This window comes from Vigna angularis, chromosome 1, assembly GCF_016808095.1.
Source record: "Vigna angularis cultivar LongXiaoDou No.4 chromosome 1, ASM1680809v1, whole genome shotgun sequence".
Classification (NCBI taxonomy): Eukaryota; Viridiplantae; Streptophyta; class Magnoliopsida; order Fabales; family Fabaceae; genus Vigna; species Vigna angularis.
The window spans coordinates 7,929,962-7,951,392 of NC_068970.1; the positions used below are offsets into that span (position 1 = coordinate 7,929,962).

The 21,431-nt window shown below is 25.4% G+C and overlaps 2 protein-coding genes across 2 annotated transcripts; one reads left to right on the forward strand and one right to left on the reverse strand.

Moving 5' to 3' along the window:
• Positions 1-3,938: 3,938 nt before the first annotated feature.
• Positions 3,939-5,668, forward strand: LOC108339857 (uncharacterized). The gene is made up of 5 exons (XM_017577086.1): positions 3,939-4,113; positions 4,197-4,246; positions 4,618-4,741; positions 4,818-4,916; positions 4,983-5,668. The coding sequence occupies exons 1-5, from the start codon at positions 3,942-3,944 to the stop codon at positions 5,600-5,602; spliced, it is 1,065 nt and encodes a 354-aa protein (XP_017432575.1). The 5' UTR covers positions 3,939-3,941; the 3' UTR covers positions 5,603-5,668.
• Positions 5,669-5,888: 220 nt separating this feature from the next.
• Positions 5,889-11,401, reverse strand: LOC108329844 (probable serine/threonine-protein kinase PBL3). Its single transcript, XM_052869675.1, has 6 exons — positions 11,201-11,401; positions 9,716-10,050; positions 9,498-9,633; positions 9,195-9,331; positions 8,822-8,945; positions 5,889-6,397 (listed from the first exon to the last, which is right to left on the reverse strand). Exons 1-6 carry the CDS (start codon positions 11,259-11,261, stop codon positions 6,060-6,062), a joined length of 1,131 nt encoding a protein of 376 aa, XP_052725635.1. The 5' UTR covers positions 11,262-11,401; the 3' UTR covers positions 5,889-6,059.
• Between the last annotated feature and the right edge of the window lie 10,030 nt (positions 11,402-21,431).

Here is a 21,431-nt window from a genome sequence, read left to right on the forward strand (position 1 = left end):
GTCGGACCTTAGTCAATAAACAAATGTAAATAATCACATACTTTTATCCATTTGTGATTTTTGTTGAAACTAGATACAACGAAATAGAATATAAAAAATTTAAACAAAGCATCAAATATTTGAAACCTACTTGATGAATATAAAAATATTATAATTTCTTAATTTTTCCTTGTATTGAATAGACTTTTTTCTTTTCAATATTATCAAAATGCATTTAATTTAATTCTAATTTTTTTTAATAATAACTTAATATACTAAATTTTGTCAATTTAAATATAAATAATTTATAATAATGGTGTTTAATATAAATATGATTAATTAAAATTAAATTTTTCTTTAAAAAATAATATATATATATATATATATATATATATATATATATATATAAAATAAATATTGAGTGATTACATACGCACATTTAATAAAAAGAAATTATTTTATCTCATCTTTCAAAGTATAGAACAAAATTAAAAATATTAAAATAGTAAAATCAAATTAAAAATATTTTATAAAAAAATTGTTTATCCTAAATTTTAGTGATGTGAATAATTAAAAAAAAAAATCCTCAAACATCTTTTATGACTCATCCTAATATAAACACCATACCTCAATCATATTAATTGCTATGGCTTATATATATATATATATATATATATATATATATATATATATATATATATATAATTATTATATTAATTTCGTATTTAATAAGTTTTTTGTAAAATTATATTAAAATATATATGTTTTGAGAAGTTAAAATAAATATTTTTTATTTTAATTTTTTCAAGTAATAAGAAACTTTTAAGTAAAATCAAACTTATAAATCTCACAAATAAAGTTAGACAAACAAAATATTTAAAATCTTAATTATAATTTAAGAAAGCACAAATAACTAATGGTATTATTTATTTTTTGAGCATAAATACAATTTAATCTATTATATTTAATAAACCTTTATATATAAGAGATTTAATCCAGTATGAGTTTCATATTTTTATTTAACAATGAACAAAATTTGATGTAGTCCTTATAATTTCATGTTTTTACAATATATATGTAATTAATCTTTAATATTGACACATTATCTCAATATCTATATGGTTACCTTTTACTTTTATTATGACACTATTTAAATTTTCCTTCTAATATTATGGAAACTTATTTGAAAATATTGTTTTTACTCTTGTGTAGACATGATATAGTACTTATTATTAAATTTATTATTAAATGTAGTTGACATAATTGAATGTTAAAGCTCTTAACATCATGAAACCTATACTTTAGATCAAATGGAAGTTTAAAACTCAATAAATTCCTATTATTTTTATATGTAAATTAATAAATTACGAGCTTAATTAAATTTTAAAATTGAATAAATTTGAATATTTTCAATTAAATCTTTTTTACCTTTTATTTATTTATTAATTACTCAAAATTTATTTATTTTTCAACGAAGTCTATGTCATTTAGTTTGCTCGTTATCAAAATAATGGGGTAGTTATATTTCTAATCTTTCTTACTTATACTCGTATGTTAAGAAATATTAGATTTTGTGAGACTAATATAAAAAGAATATTACAATTAATGTAAAAGGACACGTTATTTTTATTGTTCTCATTAAAAATATACTTAATAATTTCCACTAATAATCTAAAACAATTAAGATTTTTTTTTTCACCACCATTTCGTTCTTAATATCCAATATGTTTTCAATGACAGCAATAAAAAAATTATTATCATTTTACACTTGATAGGATATCATTTTATATTATTACAAAACTTCTCATTTTCTAATAATTGAAGACAAATAAAAAAATGACAATATAAAATAACAACCACAATGGTTAATGGAAAAAATTAGTCGGATAAAAAATTAATGAAAAAATATACATTTGAAACCATAACATTTAATAAATATCAATTTGAAACTTAATTAATTTAAATTTTAATAATCAATTAAAAACATATTCATTTATATACATTTTTTTTTCTTTTTTCTTACACTTTTTATTTTGTAACTATTTCATTTATTGTCTTCTGTCTTATCATTGTTTAAATACCATAAGAATGTTCTTTTCCATCTTTCTTAACATTTTTTAGTTTCTAAGATACCTTTTAATTAGGGCTGGGCAAATAGAACTGAACTGAACTGTTTTTTATTTTATCAAACTGGATTGAACTGAACTACACTAAATTGTACTAAACTACAATACAAACTAAACTGAATTACTAACTATACTAATTTTAAACTGAATTGTACTAATTTTAAACTAAATAGTATAACAATACATGTTCTTTTTAATTGAAATTTATTTTAATATTTTTATTTTATTTTATTCATAAGTGTCTTACAAATTAACTTTTTAATTATTTGATATTATTATTTTTATTTTATTTATATTTCTTTTATTATTATATGTGTATGGAAATTATTTTATTATTTATTTTATTTTATTTTATTTTTTTATTTATATTTATTTTGTCATGAATATTATTTTAATTTTATATTTATTTTTTTAATTTTTTATTTATATTTTTTTGTTTTATATGTGTATATAATTTATATGTGTATATAATTTATTTTATCTTTTTATCTACTTATTTTATTTTAAAATAATTTTTTATTTATATTTATTTTGTTGCCTCATAAAATTGTTTTATTAATCAATTATTTATTATTTATATTTTATTATGTAAAAATTAAACTAATATTTATTAATTATTATAATATAATAAAAGATGATACTAAAAAAGTTACTCTTAATAAACGTTTGTTAATTTTTTGTCATTTGATATTTCTATAATATTAATTATTTTTGCTATATTACTATTTTTTTATGATATTTTATTATATAGGCATTTAATAAAATTTAACGTTAAAAATATATTTTAGTTTTAGTATGTAAAATACTATCATTTAAAAATAATAATATTGATATTTATTTTAAAGTAAGTTGATTTTTAAAATAAATAGTTTTTTAGTATGTGCGCTAATTACACACATTTTAATATCATTAAAAAAAATTTTAACATATTTTTACATATTTAATAACATGTTAAAGAATATAATATATTTAAAGTATTATTTTTTTTATATAGTCTTTTTTTCTTTTATGATTTCTATTACTTAATCATTTAATAAAATTAAATTTAAAAAAATATATTTTACTTTTATTACTTAAAATAATATTATTTAAAAAGTAATATATGTTTATTGATAAAAAAATATAAAAAATTGTGATAAAAAAATTTTGTCTTAAAAATTTCATTATTAATTTTTTATGTGAACGGTTTCTTTTATTAATATTTTATTATTAAATAACGTTTTTTGGCAAGACGAAACAGTTGGACTGAACTAGAGAAGAGAAAAAAGTAGATACTAAGTTATTTTTGTCCAACCCTACTTTTAATACTGTACAATGTATTTAAAATATATTAATGTGTTTAACTCTTTCAAATTTTAACCTTATAAAGATTAAAGAAAACATCTTAAATATTTTTTTATTACCATTAATGAATATGCATGTTACTAAATAAACAGATTAAAAGTATTAATATTTAGAAAAAAAAGCCAATATCATCTAATTTATGTTAAAGGCATTTTAAAAATATAAAATTATAATAATTTTAATATTATTAATTAAATCAATTTAATCCTATTAATTTAATAACTAGTTATTTTAACCATTATGAGTTTAATTGACTTTTTCTAAAATAAAGTGATAGGAAATTCCGTGACAAATAAGACAATATTTTTTAGAAACCGAACAACTCTACTAATATTTAATATGTATCATAATGTAAATTTAAAGTTATTTAATTAATACCTTAAATGAAATTTATACTTATCTTTTCTTTTAATAGAAAAGTTTCACTCCCTCCATATATAAATCTTAAGTTAGGGGTCATAATTTACAGAATAATACTAGATCCATTGAACCATGACTAAGGTGGTGTTGTTGTTATCTTTTCTGTTGGAGATTTTGATCCTTGTTCAGGCTCTTGACAATCATAGGAAAATTGGGTTTTATGAACTGGAGAGAGCAAATTTCAAACTCAATTTGACAAATTATGGTGCTACAATTGTGTCTGTGGTAACCCCTGATAAACACGGTTTGTATTGTCTTCTCCCAACATTCGTAATTATTGATTTCTTTTTATGTTACATGTAACATGTTTTATGACTTTCTTCGCAGGAAAACTAGCTGATATTGTTCTTGGTTATGATTCTCTTGATTCTTATAAGGTAGGATTAATTCTGGTTCAACTAGCTAATTGAAAAAGAAAAAGAAAAAAAAAGATTCTCTCTGATTTTCAGAGATACCTCAAGTTAAGAAATTAATGATTTTTGTCTCTTTCTCTTTTTCTTTGTTTGTGGTTCAATTTTGATTATAGTGTCTGATTAATTCAATAGTTTTTCCGATTTAAGATCTGATTAAAAAAAAGTTGAACAGTGTCTACATTTCGTGTTATTGTATTTTATTTTGGAGATAATGAAATATTGAGATAACTCTTTATAAAATGTATAATAATGTTGTTGTTTGTTTACTGAAGTGTGATTAGAAAATATTATATATTGGAGATTTGTGAAACTTATGATGTTGAAATTTGTTGTAGAATGACACAACTTATTTCGGGGCAGTGATTGGACGGGTGGCCAATAGGATTGGAGGTGCTAAATTCACTTTGAATGACAAAACCTACCACTTACCCGCAAATGATCACGGAAACACACTTCACGGTCTATATCAATACTAATACTTTCCATTTCAACTCATATTTTATACTTAATTGCTATTATCTATCCAATGAGTCAGGTGGCACAAGAGGTTTGAGTGACGTTATATGGACAGTGGAATCTCACAAAAAACACAGCCATGTAACATTTACCTACGACAGTCCTGAAAACGATCAAGGTAGTTTTTGAAACTTATATTCTTAAGAAAATTAGAGGTAAACATATTTTGGGTTAAATTTGTTAGGCTTTCCTGGAAAACTCAAAGTCAAAGTGACTTACAAGCTCGTTGGAGCACACAAACTGATTGTGAAAATGATTGCCAAGTCCGTGAACAAAGCCACACCAGTGAATCTTGCCCAACATACTTACTGGAACCTTGGGGGACACAACAGTGGTAACATTCTTTCTCATCATGTTCAGATCTTTGGTTCACACATCACACCCGTGGACAAGCTTCTTATTCCCACTGGCGAAATCAGATCTGTAAAGGGCACCCCCTATGATTTTCTTGAACCAAAAAAAGTTGTAACCCACATTCGTAAGCTTCCGGATCTATATGATATGAACTATGTGCTGGACAAAAGTTTCCAAAATCAGTTAACCAAGGCTGCGGTAGTGAGAGACCCTGTCTCTGGGAGGAAAATGGAGTTGTGGTCAAACCAACTTGGTATGCAGTTTTATACTAGTGGTCAGTTAATTGGTACCAAAGGCAAGGATGGGGCCATATACCACAAGTTTGCTGGCATTGCCTTGGAGACACAGGGTTTCCCAGATTCTGTGAATCACCCTTACTTTCCAACACAGATTGTGAAGCCTGGGGAGACTTACGAGCACATCATGTTTTACAGATTCACAGCTAGCTAAGTGGATTTTAGAATTTACACATAGCTTTATCAACTAGGCTGCAATGCAATACATGTAATTGCCTTAAGCGAATAATGAATATATATTAGTTATTCATACATTTACTTAAATTCGAATATATTTCTAAGGTTCAAGTTTAATTTGCTTCCCTTTGGTAGGGTGATGGTCTTTGAATGTGGAATGTGATATACCACGAATTTTTTTCCTATGTCATTTTATGCGGAAATACGAGAAATATTTTAGAAAACAACTAAACTCAAATTCTTGTTGCAAGAATACTGTGATATATGATGGAATGAGTCACTCACTAACCCACTCAGGGGGGCCATCACCTAATTAACAGTAATCATGAAAGCAGAAGAAGAGACAACATACCAACTTATTTTCTCTTGACAACTCTCTATTTTACTGAGGATGATTATGTCAGAAAGGGAATAGAGCCTCTTTCTGAGGGGTATTATGTATGGGTTTCTGTGGGGCTAGCTGAACGTCTAGTGGCTGGTAAGTGTTCCAAGGCAGACAAAACCTCAGACATTTGTGGCCTAGTCTTGGCATCAGAAATACACTGTAACGCAATTATTGCAACTGTATAAGCTGCCTTCTGCGGGTATTGCCCTTCTAACCTGGTATCCATAATCCTGAACAACTTCCTCCTATCACCCAAATAGGGTCTTGCCCATTCTACCAGATTACGTTCCACTCCAGATTTTGTGTTATCAATAGCATGGCGCCCTGATAGTAGTTCCAATAGCACAACCCCAAAGCTATACACATCACACCTTGATGTCAACCGACCTGAGATCAAAGAAAAAACGCATTGTTGTTAAGATATCTCAATTAGGAAACTAAACCCTTCCGTACGAACCAATGCGTAAATTAGTAGATCAATATCTCAGGATAGGGTTAGAACTCATGAATAATACAAACTACAGTCGTAAAGTTATACAAGTTGTTTGAAAATTATCCGATGCTCGGAAAGTCCATAAAGACCCAATAGTGATGCTGCATCGGGAGACTCTAGATCCATCATGAATAATTGTAAATGTTAGGTTTGCAACTATCACAAGAAAAATATACAACAAAAATAAATGAAAAAAAAATTAGTTTTAGTATAATCGAATGATATATGCGTATTAATACAATGTACATTGCATACAGTTTCGCATGTTTTGTATACGTACAAGGGAAATAAATAACATAATAACACTAAGAAAACTATTTAATACACAAAAGGTTTTAGAGATTTTGAAGTAAGAGTACTAATGAAATGAAAAATTGAAAGAAATGCAAATAATGAATTTGATATGAGAATTTGAATTGGAATCCAATACCCCGTTATATATAATAGGTTTAAATTTAATTATAATATGTGCTTGAAAATCTAGAGGATTTGATTGATCTAAATCTCAACTAAAATAGATTTTGAATAAATCTAATATCATGTTATGTTAGTCAGTGAAAATATAGACTTAACTCAACCTTATTTAACAATGTAATAAACACTAAACTTTGAGATTACAAAATTGTTCAAAAATTTAAATCATAGATAGTACCTCAAAAATTTGAAACTACAAGTCTACGTCTAGGAATTTATCATGCATTACTCTAATAAAGTTGTTGAATGCATCTTATTAAGCACAAGAGCAAATGAGGCTTACAAGGTTAACAAATATTTGTAGAGATAGGTTTGCAAGTAAAAAACTACAAGGATAACAAATTTAACCAAAATATATAATATTATGTGTGTCTTTTTTCATTGTTCCTATATGGCAAGAAAAATAATCTCCCATATAACAAGTGGAAAACATAATCTTTTGATGATCTAAACAACAAAATGATAACTTCATTTTAAGAATAATGGTACTAAGAAAAAAAACCAAAAACAAAAGAAATGAGGGAGCAGAAAATAATGTGTCAACGGTTTATTTGAACTTGTTAAAAGTGTTAATACATCATTCTTCTATAAATAGTTGATGGAAACAAATGTAAAATGCCACAAGTGTAATTATGACATGAATTATATGAATTTGTTGGTGTTATAACATACAATTTTCTATCAAGAGTTGATGGAAATCACAATTGTGATTGGGGAATGTGAAAAAACATGTAAATCTCAATATCAACAAGAAGGTGTTGAGGTTGTAACAACTTTTTCTTTGTAAAATATCATATTTTACACCCAACGAAATTTATAAAAGTTATAAAAGGTTGACTTGTATATAATTGTGAAGTAAGAATGAGAAATAAAACATTTTGAAAAATATTGAAATTGAAAATCACTTAACTTTCAAATTAATTCTTATTGTTTCATATATTTACAGGTTAAGAAAGTGTTTGATGAGATATATAAGGTGTTTTCTGAACATAAAATTTATGAAGATAATAATTTAAACAACTCAAAAGTGTTCAAAATACAAATCAAAAGTAAAATTTATTCTCAAATTGATGGAAAAGGAGGTGACTACCAATTAAAAAGATATAAAAAAAAATTAAATTAAAAGAATAGCATAAAGATGCATATATCTTAAAGAAGCTCGATGTGAAAATGAATAAATGTATAAGGTTTTATAAAATAAATAAAAATGATAAGAATTATAAGAAAAAATAAAACAATAATCGAAAGGGGGAGAATCAGATTTTAAATTTGAAATTCAAATATACGATGAAATAAAATTTAAAAGAGTAGTGTTAAGAATATATTTCTAAAATTTGTAAAATTTGAATTATTTCTTATAATATTTTTTCTTATGTTCCAATTTTAAAATATTAGTTAGATAAGAGAAATATACTACATTATTGTTTAGATTTAAAACATTAAGATTAAAGTATTGTAAGTATTTTTTTTTATATTCTAAGGTTGAAGGGACTGTATATAATTTATTTTTTCTGAACAAAACCAACCTAACTTGTGAATATAAAAGGAGAATGGCCTAGGAAATAATCCATTATCCACATAGAAAATAAAGTTTATCATAATAACGAGTCACATTAATTCAAGTGTTGAAATTTATGGTAGATTCTAGATGTTCAGAATTTTATTAAGTTGGTTAGTCTGTCATTAACATTACCTTGAATATTCATCTCTCACTTAGTTGTACATGATGTGAAATATCCAACATAAAAATATCTAAAAGCTTTAAAAACTAGAAAGGTGACAGAACATCATTTTTTTTTTATGAGCCAAAAAGCTTGAAAATATATTTAAGAAAAAACACAAACCTGTAGCAATATATTCAGGAGCAGCATAGCCGTGAGTGCCCAGAACTTGGGTGGAAACATAAGAATGATCACCAGTGGGCCCTGCTTTGGCCAATCCAAAGTCTGACAGTTTTGCATTAAATTCCTGAATTTGTGTGAACACGTTTTAAAGTTAAAAAGAGCTACCACCACGAGGATACTGAAGTTAAAATGTACTACGAATCAGTATTTCAAATTGGAAGAGTGTGTTCTATTTAAAAATCCCAGAAAAAATAGAGAAGGAAAACAATATAATAGATAGGAAATAAAGATGGCTAAAGGTGATACATTATTTGCAAGCACTCTCCCAAAATGTGCACATTAACATAGTAATGCAAGCTTTTAACCAACATACCGAATCTATCAAAATGTTAGAAGCCTTGAAATCACGGTAGATAATTTGTTGCTTAGAGTCATGTAGGAAGGAAAGACCTCGAGCAGCACCTGTGGCAATCTTGATTCTTGTAGCCCAGGGAAGTGGTTGTGTGCCCTCTGCAATTTACAGTTCCATGATTGATCAAATGGAACACAGTGGCACGGTTCTTAAGAAAGGTTTGGATTTCTTGATTTACAAAATTGTTAAATCATAGCACAAACAAGTTTGAAGTGTTTTACTTTCTAAAACTTAAAGTTTAAGTTACTAAGGGCATAAACATACTGCGAAATATATGATCTTCCAAGCATCCGTTGGGCATGTACTCGTACACTAGAAGTCGGTTATCTCCTTCCACGCAGTATCCAATAAGTTTGACGAGATTCTGGTGGTGAAGTTGGCCAAGATGATTCACTTCAGACTGCAAACAAAGAGAACTATAATGGACTTTGATCCATATAAAACAAAAGCAGTAGGGTTAAAGGCCTGTGGAAGTAACCTACCAGCCACTCCTTGTGCCCTTGAAAGCCTTCAGGCTTAAGCTTCTTAACGGCTACATCTCTTCCAGATCCAGAAATTGTACCCCCGTGGGATTTAGTTTCGTTAATTCTCCCCTTATAAACATTTCCGAATCCTCCTTCTCCAATAAGATTATAAGGCTGAAAATTTCCTGTGGCCTTCTTAAGATCATATAATGTGAAGGGTTTTAAATGTGGGGATGAAAGTATGTCCCCTTCAGATCGTGGAGTAGGGAGAATCTCAGGTTTCCCTCCATCAATGTATCCATACCCGTTTGGATTTGAATGAACAAACAACTGGGTGCTTCTATTGGGAACTTCTGTAACATTTGAAAAATAATTTTCATCTCAGTGAAAGACAACAATTTATTTGTAGCAGAAAAAACAGTATTTGAAAAACAAACATCTGCACAAAGTTTATGACTGAGATGCATAAATAATTAGGGTTTCTTAGGAAAAACTTAAAATCACATGGTTTATAAACTAGACTTAATTTATGTGTAGGTTAGTTTATGAAAGTTATTTTCTATTAGCTTCTTCAAAATTTGGCTTAGTTTTAAAAAAAAATTATTTTATTTTTTTAAGCGTATTTATAAATCATATATAGCCGTTAAGAAGGGGATTGCAAGTGCTCTTGTTCTCCCAAGATTACCATCACTAGTTAGTCCAACCTACATACTTCCTATAATAAAGAACATTTACAATTAATTCAAACTCTATGTACTTGTGTCTGTTTTATGTGAAACAATATAGACACAGAAAATACACTTGCAGGAGTTGGTTGCAATAAGCATACTCCAATAAGGACCCCCTACAGTTGAGAAAGTAATGCAGAAAGTGAGGTTGAATCCTTAACCATGTATTCTTTCTGGTATATTTTTCATTAATATGTCGTATATAAATAAACTGGGATTATTTCATGCCACTATATATGATTTGGATGACCAGCTGTGTGGTATGATTAATAAAGAACCCTAGATTGGTCACAGAATATTCTTAGTTCTTGTTGGATGGTTTCCTTTAACATTCGGTATTGTCTAAAAAAACAAAGAAGATGAGGATTCAATGCAAATTAATTAGTTCGTCAGTGGTATCCATTATGACTCTATAAATTGAGCCAAATCTCTTAAGCATGAGAAATCCAATAAAGAGGTGCTGGTCAAGTACAATGAATAAAACAATTCCGATGGGTGTGCAATCTAATTACATTATGTTCTATTTCACGGGAAGCGTCATTTTTTTAAAAAAATAAAATAAAAATCCGTGCATGATCACGATGAACAATTAACAAAACAAATTATCAAATCCACAACCATTTTGTTTTTCTTCAAAAATCCATCAAGAAGTTATACGACAGAACCAAAAGAAAACATACCCCTACATATACGCTCCTAAAACAGGGATAATTAATTATGGAAAATGCGAAAATGATCGGTTTCCTTATGCAAATGCATAAGGAAAAAATGCTACCAGAACATGGGTGTGGATTCAAATTGCCATCAATCTTGCACCGAGCACAGAAATTTCCCATCAGAGGAAACAATTAACCCTTTCTAAAAACCCAAGAAAGAATACAAAAGGACGATTGAATCCGGCTTTATTCTCGACATGCAACGTGTTATCTATGCCAATCTCCGAATGCTTTGTGTCTCGTGGTTCTCTTTTGCATCTTGTTCTTCTCCCGTGTTTCCAGAGAAGAACACAAAAGGGAGAACCAGATTGTAGTGTTGAGTTGTCTTACTTTTACGTATATATATAAACGTTTGGAGACAGATAACTAAGGACAAACATGTTATTGCATAAGCTGCCACCAGGACAAACATCCTCGACAATCGTACTAGTTTATTCTATAAATGCCCTCGACAATCGTACTAGTTTATTCTATAAATTACTTTTCCTGGTAATTTGAAGTCATTGCAAAGGTCAAAGGGTGGAATGTGAACATAAATAGAGGGACAGTTATTTTGTCTGTTTAGGTACCCTTTTTGGGAAAATACTGATCAGTCTATTAAACACGTGAAGACAAAGAGGGAAGAAAAAAAAGTATAGTAAATAGTAATCAAATGTTTATATTGTTACTTTTTTAATCCTTAAATACGTGTCTCTCTCAAGGTCTAATCTTTTCTGGGACGCTAAAAGCCACGAATAAATTTGTCTCAGATGGTTTTTCTCCATTTCAACGAGTTCAGGATTGAACCTACCCTTCTTTATGTAGCATGCATGGATAATTGGATTTATTAAATGTACTTAGAAGTTTAGCTTTCTTTATTATTGTATGTAAGCTGAAGATAAATAAAAACTTAGGTAATATATATATGTGTGTATATATATATATATATATATATATATATATATATATATATATATATATATATATATATATATATATATATATATATATATATATATATATATATATAATTATTTTTTATATGAGAAGTCGCATGTATCTTTTATATTAATCTATTATTTAAATTGAAGACCAAATTTTATCTTTTGGGGGTGTTATAAAATTTTAATAAAGCATTTAGTTTTTAAAATGTTCAAAATTAAACAATTTTAGTTTAACATAAATATATTATTTAAATATTAACACAAAATATTAAAAAGATCTTACTTGATAATAATATTGAAACTTATAATTAATAAGATTGTTAAGGTTTTACGTAAATAAATAACTAACATTTTTATTATTTATGAAGATGCTAATATTTTGTGTGAATCTGAAAAATATTTTATCAATAGATTAAAAATGTTTACTTTCGCAAAATTGGGGGACAAATATAGTATAAAAATTTTATAGAGATTTTATTAAAAATCATAAAGCCTGAAAGTGTAAGTATTAAAAATAGTTACAATTTACTATAATTTCAAATTAAAAATACATATAATGTTATGGGTTAATTTTTTTTCTTTATGTAAAAATCTAGAAAATGATATTTTAGAAGTGATAGTAGTTTAAAAATAATGAGACTCAATTATTTTAATACTAAATGGTTTTAATATAAATAGTTTGTTATAAATGAATTTCATTATTTTAAAACACATAATCTTTCTAGAAATCATTTTTCTAGAGTTCTGTGACTTCTCTGTAAAAGTTCTTCTGTGTTCATCTATTTGAAGATCAGAGACCGTCTAATTACAACGGTGAGATCTTCAAATCTATTCGATCAATTTTTTCAAAAGAGTAAGTTAGTTTCTATTTTTTTCTTTAATCTATCCAGTTTCCTTTGCATGCCAGTTGTAGTGTTTTTGCATGTATCATTTGAGTCCTCTATAAGACTCTTTGTTGATCAGTGATTCTAACGATATATCTTGAGTTGGTGGAGTCATCTTAGCTCTTGTAGAGTAGTTTGGTCCTTTATACGGTAAGGGAAGTTAACTACCACATTTTAAAGTTATTGTGATGTTTTTAATTGGTGTTATATGTTTAAAATGATGTGAAATTTGTAGTTGGTATGGTGAGACATTGTTAAGATTACTTGTTGAATGTTACTGGTTTTGGTGAACTATGATTGATGAGAATTGTTGTTTAGTTGATTATAATTGTTGTTGTAATTATGTTGTGTTATGGTATAATTACTTGAGTTTACGGTTTAGAATCTTATGGCTTGATATGAGACAATTTTGATGAAGTTGTTTGTTAAATTTTACTTGTTTTGCTAGTCTGAATTGAGCATTTTGGGATGTTAGGTTGTAACTGTGGTTGTTGTATGAAATAAGCTTGCTTTGGTCTTGTGAGCTAATGGATTTGATGTCATAAATAATGGGGACTTGTTGTTGGTTTTTTATGTAGTGAAAAGTGAGATTTATGGTTGGTTTTAGTCTAAAATTGGGGTTCTCATATGTGAAACTTTAGAGGAATTGTTATTTAAGTAAGTTTGATGTTGAGTCTATCTTGAGGTCATTTAAGACTTCTGTAACATCTTATTTCACCAAAATTTGATGAAAAACTATTAGTACAAAAACAGCATATAACGTCACGCGTTCAACGTCCAACCACTGAATAACCAATGTTAAAAATGAGCGGTGGCATTTTGGTAAATAAATGTAATTATTAAACGTCGTTTAGAATTGTAATTCAACGTAAAAGGATATAAAACGTCAAATTCCCTTTAAATTCGACGTCAAAAGGTTAGTGAATTCAATAAAAATTTGAGCAGGAGATTGAAAATTCATTCACTTTATCTTAGCGCGCAATATTTTCTTCTCTTCTCAAACTTTTCTCGAACGAAATTTAACGAGCATCACATGTAACCTTTCTTTCATTTGATACAAATGCATGTTAATTAATTACTTTATGTATGATTTTTGTTTGTTTTAATTGATTATTTTCGTGCTCTTCTCCTTCATAGACGCATTCTGTTTTCTCTATCATTGGTGACGAAACTTTATTCCGATGAACCCACCTTTTGAAAGTTAGTTTTCATTTTGTTTTGAAGAACTTATATGTTGAACTTGTTTGTTTTTTTTTTTGTTGAACTTGTTTGTTGTTGTTTGGTTGAACTTGTTTGATTGAACTTGTTTGTTGTTGGTTATTATTGTTTGTTGTTGATACTACACTACATGTTCATAGTTCATGTTTTATAAAATACCAAATACTGAAATTTGTTATTTTTTTATTTAAAAAAAAACAAAAAAAAATTGATTAACGTTAAATATTGACAAAATTCGACGTTAAGTTACTGTCGTATATTAACAAAATTCGACGTTAATTTAACGTTGAATTTTTTTAAATTCGACGTAAATTTAACGTATCCTGATATGACGTTGTTTGCGAATTCGCCGTTAAAAGCTCAAAATATTCGATGTTGTACGCAATTTTTGTACTAGTGAATGGGTAAAATATGGTATGAGAGTTTTTAAAGTGTTGGTTGCACCTAATTTCTAATCAAAAGAGCAAAATTATATTCAAATGGATATAAGGATGTTCTTAAATCATTTCTAGTGTCAAGGATATCATTTTAGTCATTTGAATAGGTCTTAGGTGCAAATCAGAAAAATCAGGTTTTATAAAAAAATGGCAGAAATAATTTATTATCTTACTTGACAATCCACTATTTCAATCAAAATTTTATATTTTCTTCAAAATGTTTTGGAATAATTGACTATCAGGTGAGATAATTGATTATCCTAAAAAAAGAATTGTTGGACGCTTTGTTTTTAAATTCTTATATGTTTTCTTTGCTTTAGATTCCTTATTTGGGTGAGTTAGTTTATAAATGTTATACTTAATTGATTTGAATAAATGGATATTTATGGTTTGTGAACATGTTTATGTGTATGTTTGTGGTTGACAAATATGATGGTATGATATTGATGATTGACGTGATTTCATGGACTTCGTGATGAGACTTCATGTTGGTATTTCAATAGTTAATAGGTAGCTCCTAGGGTGGAGTTTAGTAGTGTGATGTATTGATGTAGGGACTCAGTCTTGAAAATTATCATGATGCTCTAATAATCATTTCATCTAAAGTAAAGAAGGAGATTATGTAGTGAAGAATAACAGAAGGTTCTAGTCTATGTGTTCTTTGACCATAGGTAGTAAAGAGACTAATCTTGTATGGTAGTTTAGAGGGAAAGTTGTTCCACCGTTACAATTGTACAACTTGTCATAGTCTGACATCAATACACATATTTGGATGGTCAAGTCTGATGTTATAAACCTGTTTAATTTCTTGTTTAAATTAAGGATGTAATTATTATGTATATTTTAAACTAAATTGTATAAATGTTCTTTTGCTACAATAGTTTATACTCTTTCTTCTTTATGTTTGTTTTTCAGTTTTTTTTTTGAAATGATTATCTTAATAGCATGAGCTGAGGGGATGTCTCTAGTGAGCATATGCTAGGAGAAGATTGAATTGAGGCATAAAGTAGATGTTGTGTTTTAGTTTTATCTTTTTGGGAGACCTATTACACTTTTGATTTAATATAATGTCTTATAGTTTTGTAAAATCTTGTATATCTTGTTATTATAAGTTATTTATGGATATATGTATTAACAACTTATAAGTTTTCTTTAAATTGATGGTTTTTTTAATATTAAAGGTGTGACAAATCTTATTATAATTGAATGCTATAAAAAATTGAGATGTTACATTTTAAAATTCAAATTAATGAAATTTATACTTTTATTAATTTTCAATCAAATATTTATTTTTCTTATATTGTTAATATCTTCTCATGTTTTTAATAAAATGTAGTTATTTATTTAATTTTATTTAAAAAATACCATTAGCTAGGACTACTAAAAATTATATAAAAGATTATGAAAATTAAAACCTACAATGGCAGTTCAAAATACATGCATACACAGAGATGATGTTACTTTCCATATTAAATATGGAAAAATCCACAAAATCCTATTTTATGTTGTCATAGCTCTACAAATTTGTAATCTCTTTTTGTATATAAATTTGCTATTTTATATAGTTATGCGTGTTCACTTTTTTTCATGTTTTTTTTTTCGTTTGTATCAAATTAATTGAATTTGGAAAATCATAATTTAATGATACACAATGTATATTATGCTTTACTTATAATCAAATTATAGTATTATCATCTATTAATATAATATTATAAATATTTAAAAAATATTATCAACAATAGATTCTAGAATTCCACTAACAAATATATTTCATCTAAATTTAACTTAACATTTAAAAAATATCTAAATAAGGGCTGATTTCGAACTTGAAAAAAAAAATTGTGCACTCTTAATATCTTTATTCAGTTATTAAATTGTTAGTCAACAAAAGATTCCACATAATAATTTATGTGAAATCATAAGGTATTTGATAATATTAAAGTATATAATCAAAGCTTTATATTATCATGCAACAATTTTATGTGGACCTGGGACATCATAAAGGTTGTTATTTTATTATATTTATTTAAAAATATATTATGAATTTTGTGATCTCGATGAAATAAAACATTGACTTAAATGCTTACTTCGGTTGATGTTAAGAGATAATTTTCAGTTTAATACTCAGTTTTAAAAATGGAGACATTAGGTCTCTATATTATGAAAATTGTATGAATAAGGTCATGTTCGTTAAGTTGACAACAACAGTGTTATCTCCATGATGATATGGCATATTTTTTCTCTTTTCTCCTCTACAGTCGAGCTTTTTATCTCTTCGGTTTAGCTTTTTCTCTCCAGTCCAGTTGAGCTTTTTCTCTCGCTTATATATTTAGATTAACAAAAAAAGTATTTGAAGTTTTTAAAACTACAAAAATAGCAAATTGTTATTTTTTTAAATTAATAGACCAAATATAATTAAAGGACGTAAATAGTTTAGTCTTTATATATATAAATCATGTTTGGAAAATATAATTCAACTAAAAATTTAACTAAAAGAGGAAAAACTATGAAATATCTCAATTATATAAAACTGTAGGAAACTTAGCTGACTGCTACGGCATGGTAGCTGATATAGTAAAATAGAAATATAAAACCATTGATAAATATAATCAAAGAAGTAAACACCCTTAAATAATATTTTCATATCAAATTTAAAGCTAGCTTTTAATAAAATATATTTTGAGTATTTAGAAGAAAATGTTTTACTGTTGCAGAAAATTAAAGGCAATATATATATATATATATATATATATATATATATATATATATATATATATATATATATATATATATATATATATATATTCTAATATTGAATTCTTTCACAATTTGAGATATTCGTATACGAGGATTGTTTTTTTTTAATTCAAAACTTCATTACAAATTTATTTTAAAAAAACAAGATATTTACAATTTGGTGTCAAAGATAATTTAAATTCACATTTTTTTTTCTTAAAATTCTTTAAGATTTTTTTCGAAAACAAACATAACCAAAATTCTAAATTTCAAAACTGACAAAGTAACTCTCATAATGTTATTTCAAGAAATTTAAAATCGAAATATTGTCTACACATCTTTCTCTCAACCTTTTACGGCAACCTTTATAGACAAATATAACGAAATTCAAAATTTTAAAACTGACAAATTAATCGTCATAATGTTTTCTAAAAAATTTTAAAATCGAAATATTGTTATTTTTCACCTATATAGAACTATTTTATTTTTTCTTTAAGATTTTTTCAATTAGGTAATTTATTTATTCTATTTAGTTGTATCTTATTTATCTAAAAATTTAAGATTAAAAAATTAATTGAGGAGAAAGTGTACCTACTTTTAGAAAATGAAATTGAAAACCATTAATATGGAACAGAGAGAAAAAGCTGAAGTGGAGAGAAAAAGCTGGACAACAAAGGAGAGAAGTGAAAAAGTATGTTACATAAGCATGGAGTTAAGGCCGTTGCTGTCAATTTAACGAACAACACCTTATTCATACAATTTTCGTAACATAGGGACCCAACATCTTCATTTTTAAAATCGGGTACTAAAATGAAAATTATCTCTTAATATGAGTACGAAGTAAGCATTTAAGCCTAAAACATTTGTTTGCATAAAAGTAAAGTTATGGATTTTCAGAAGTGGGTCACATTTGAAATATCTAAAATTAATGGTAATATAACACACTTTTACATTCATTTGATATAAAATATAAGGATAAAATAGTTATAAATGTATAAACTTTTGTATGTTTTCAAAGAAAAAAGAGTAAAAGATAAGAAAAGAAAATATCAAATGAATTTAAAAAATTTAAAATGTGTTAAAGAATATTTTTCAATCTCTAATATGAGATTTACGTTCATGTATATATATTCTAAATTAATTCTATTTTTAATTAATATATAAATTTTAATATTTTTTATAGATGAAATAATAAATTGAACAAATATATAAGTTTTTTAAAATAAATAATAATTTATGATTTCAATATCATTAAAAAACAAAATTTAAGTTTAACGTAAATATTATAATTGTAATATAATATATATATATATATATATTAAATTGATATTATTTCTAATTAATGTAATCAATGTAAAATGTTTAATTTGTTAAATTATTGTAAAAAAACAAAAATAATTAATGTATATTAAATTGTTATTATTTCTAATTAATTTTGAGACTTTCAATCACTGTAAAAGAACAAAAAGAATTGATTAGGAGTTAGGTTGACTTTTTTATTTGAAACTTTTATATTAAAATAAGTTAAAAAGAATTAATTGTATTTGAGGTATAAATTGTTCATTTAAAAATTTTAATATTATTTTTAACTTAAAATCTTAAAATTTAATTTTTATAAATATTATTTTTTTATATCACTCAATATTTATATTTTTAATTTATATGAAACTTTTAATTTATAGTTATATTTCTAACCTAAATACAACTAGATGAGGAAGCGCTTCCCCAAACGAGAGGGAATAATAAAAGTATTTATCTTAAATTCATTCAAATTAGAAAGATAATAAAAGTATAATACTTTTGAAAGTAGTCATCTAAAAATGTTATTGTTTAGTACCATCTAAATTCTACCGTTCTCAAATTTTTTTTCTTTAGGTTTCTCTTACTTTATCCGACTTTAACTATCTGTCTTCAATACACGAATTAATTAGTTGTGAAAATACTCTGAAATTTAAGTATGTTTTTAATTTAAGATAATCTAATAAATATATATTTCAAAAAATACCAACTACCTTATACTCTGAAATTTAAGTATGTTTTTAACTTAAGATAATCTAATAAATATATATTTCAAAAAATACCAACTACCTTACCTACATTTAAATAAAACACTCTTGATTGACTTTTTCTTTTTATGAAGCCTAATTATGATCCAGTGACACCATTAAAAGTTCATTACATAAAAGTAAATTAAAATATATTATGTTTTATTAATGTTATATTCAGATTAATAATATTTCAAGTAATAAAAAATTGAAGGAAATTTATTTATATCAAAATTGTTTATGATAAACGAAAGGAACTATAGTAATGTATAAAAAGGATAATGAGATTTTGACAATATTTTTTTGACAACATTTTAACATCATCTACGTGTTATTATGTGATTGGTCCATCTTGATGTTTATGATTATTATTATTGATTATAGAGTAATTTTAGACCAATCATAGAATGACACGTAGATGATGTTAAAATGTTGTCAAAAAAATATTGTTAAAATATAATTGTCCAAAAAAAAATGATGTCAACTTTTATTAATAGTGTTTTCAACGTGTCATATAGTGTTCTCAAGTGAAAGAAGGTTAATATATATATATATATATATATATATATATATATATATATATATATATATATATATATATATATATATATATATATATATATATATATATATGGGTACACGTATGCACACATAATGTATATTATTTTATACAAATATTATAAAATAATTAATTCAATTTAATGTATATAATTATTAACCTAAAACTTAGATAAATGTTTTAATTTTTAAATAATTTAGTGATTTCTACATTAATTAAACATTATAATAATTAGATGTATATAAATATATTTTTATATATTATTTCAGGTGTGGGGTTAAGGACATTGTTTTCCAAGTCTCTTAATGTCGTCTTCTGTACAGTTTCAAAGTTCTTTCAAGTCCTTAATACTTTATTTTTACCTTATACTCGTATTTATAGGTTTTGAGACGAGCTTATGATTAATATAGACTTAATCATGGCCTAATACTTAGTAAGCATACTTTATATGTAAACTTGATTATAGGTGATACTAAGAGTTTTTAAGTGTTCTTGATCGTTTAGTTATGCATGACATTTAGCCGAATGTTCTCTGGATTCGAGCTTTAGTGTGCTGTTTTCGCTCGGTCAATAAGTGACCAGACGGTCATACATATATAAACTAGTATATTTACATTACACTCTTATCGGAAAAAAATACAAATACATATATATGTCCTTTTATTATATTTTATTTCAAAATATTATTCTCTTTCAAACAAATATTACTATTATTTGTTAATTTATCCTTAAAGTAAATATTATTATTTTTACTTAAAATAACGGATATATTGAAAAAAAAAACATGTCATTTTAATAAAATTCTTTTAAAAAGTTATATATTCAATGTTATTATTAGGAGTGAAAATGATATTGGTGTCTATGGGTATTTGTAGGTAACATTCACAGTAGATAATTGATATTTATGAGTATTTATTATATGTAAGTAGTGGATAATTGATATTTTAATACCCGTTTATAAATGGGTAGGATACAAGTATCATACAATTAGTACATGTGAATATTCATTACCTGCAAAAAAAATTAAAATAAAATTTTAATTTATATTTGATTAAATTAAGTGTAATTAAAATTTAAATTAATTATATTTTATTAGATAAAATTTAATTAAAATTATATTTTAATTTATATTTAATTTAATTATATTTAATTTTTTTATAATTTTAATTATATTTTATTTTAAAAATTTATAAAATATTTTTTTAAATATCTATAGGTATCCACATATGTTTACAGGTTTTAAAATATTCGTCAATATTTTTTAAATGGATATCCAACAAGTAACAGGACAAAGAACAAATTGATATTTTTGGTACAAATCAAATAATAGATAAGTACTATTATGTCCAACCTAATTCGTTGTGATTCTTATTTATCTTACATACAAACAAACATTAGATATTATTAATTATACATTTATATTTATTTGAAGTTAATCATCTCACCCCTAATGAAAATATAATGAATATATATTTTATATTTCCTAAA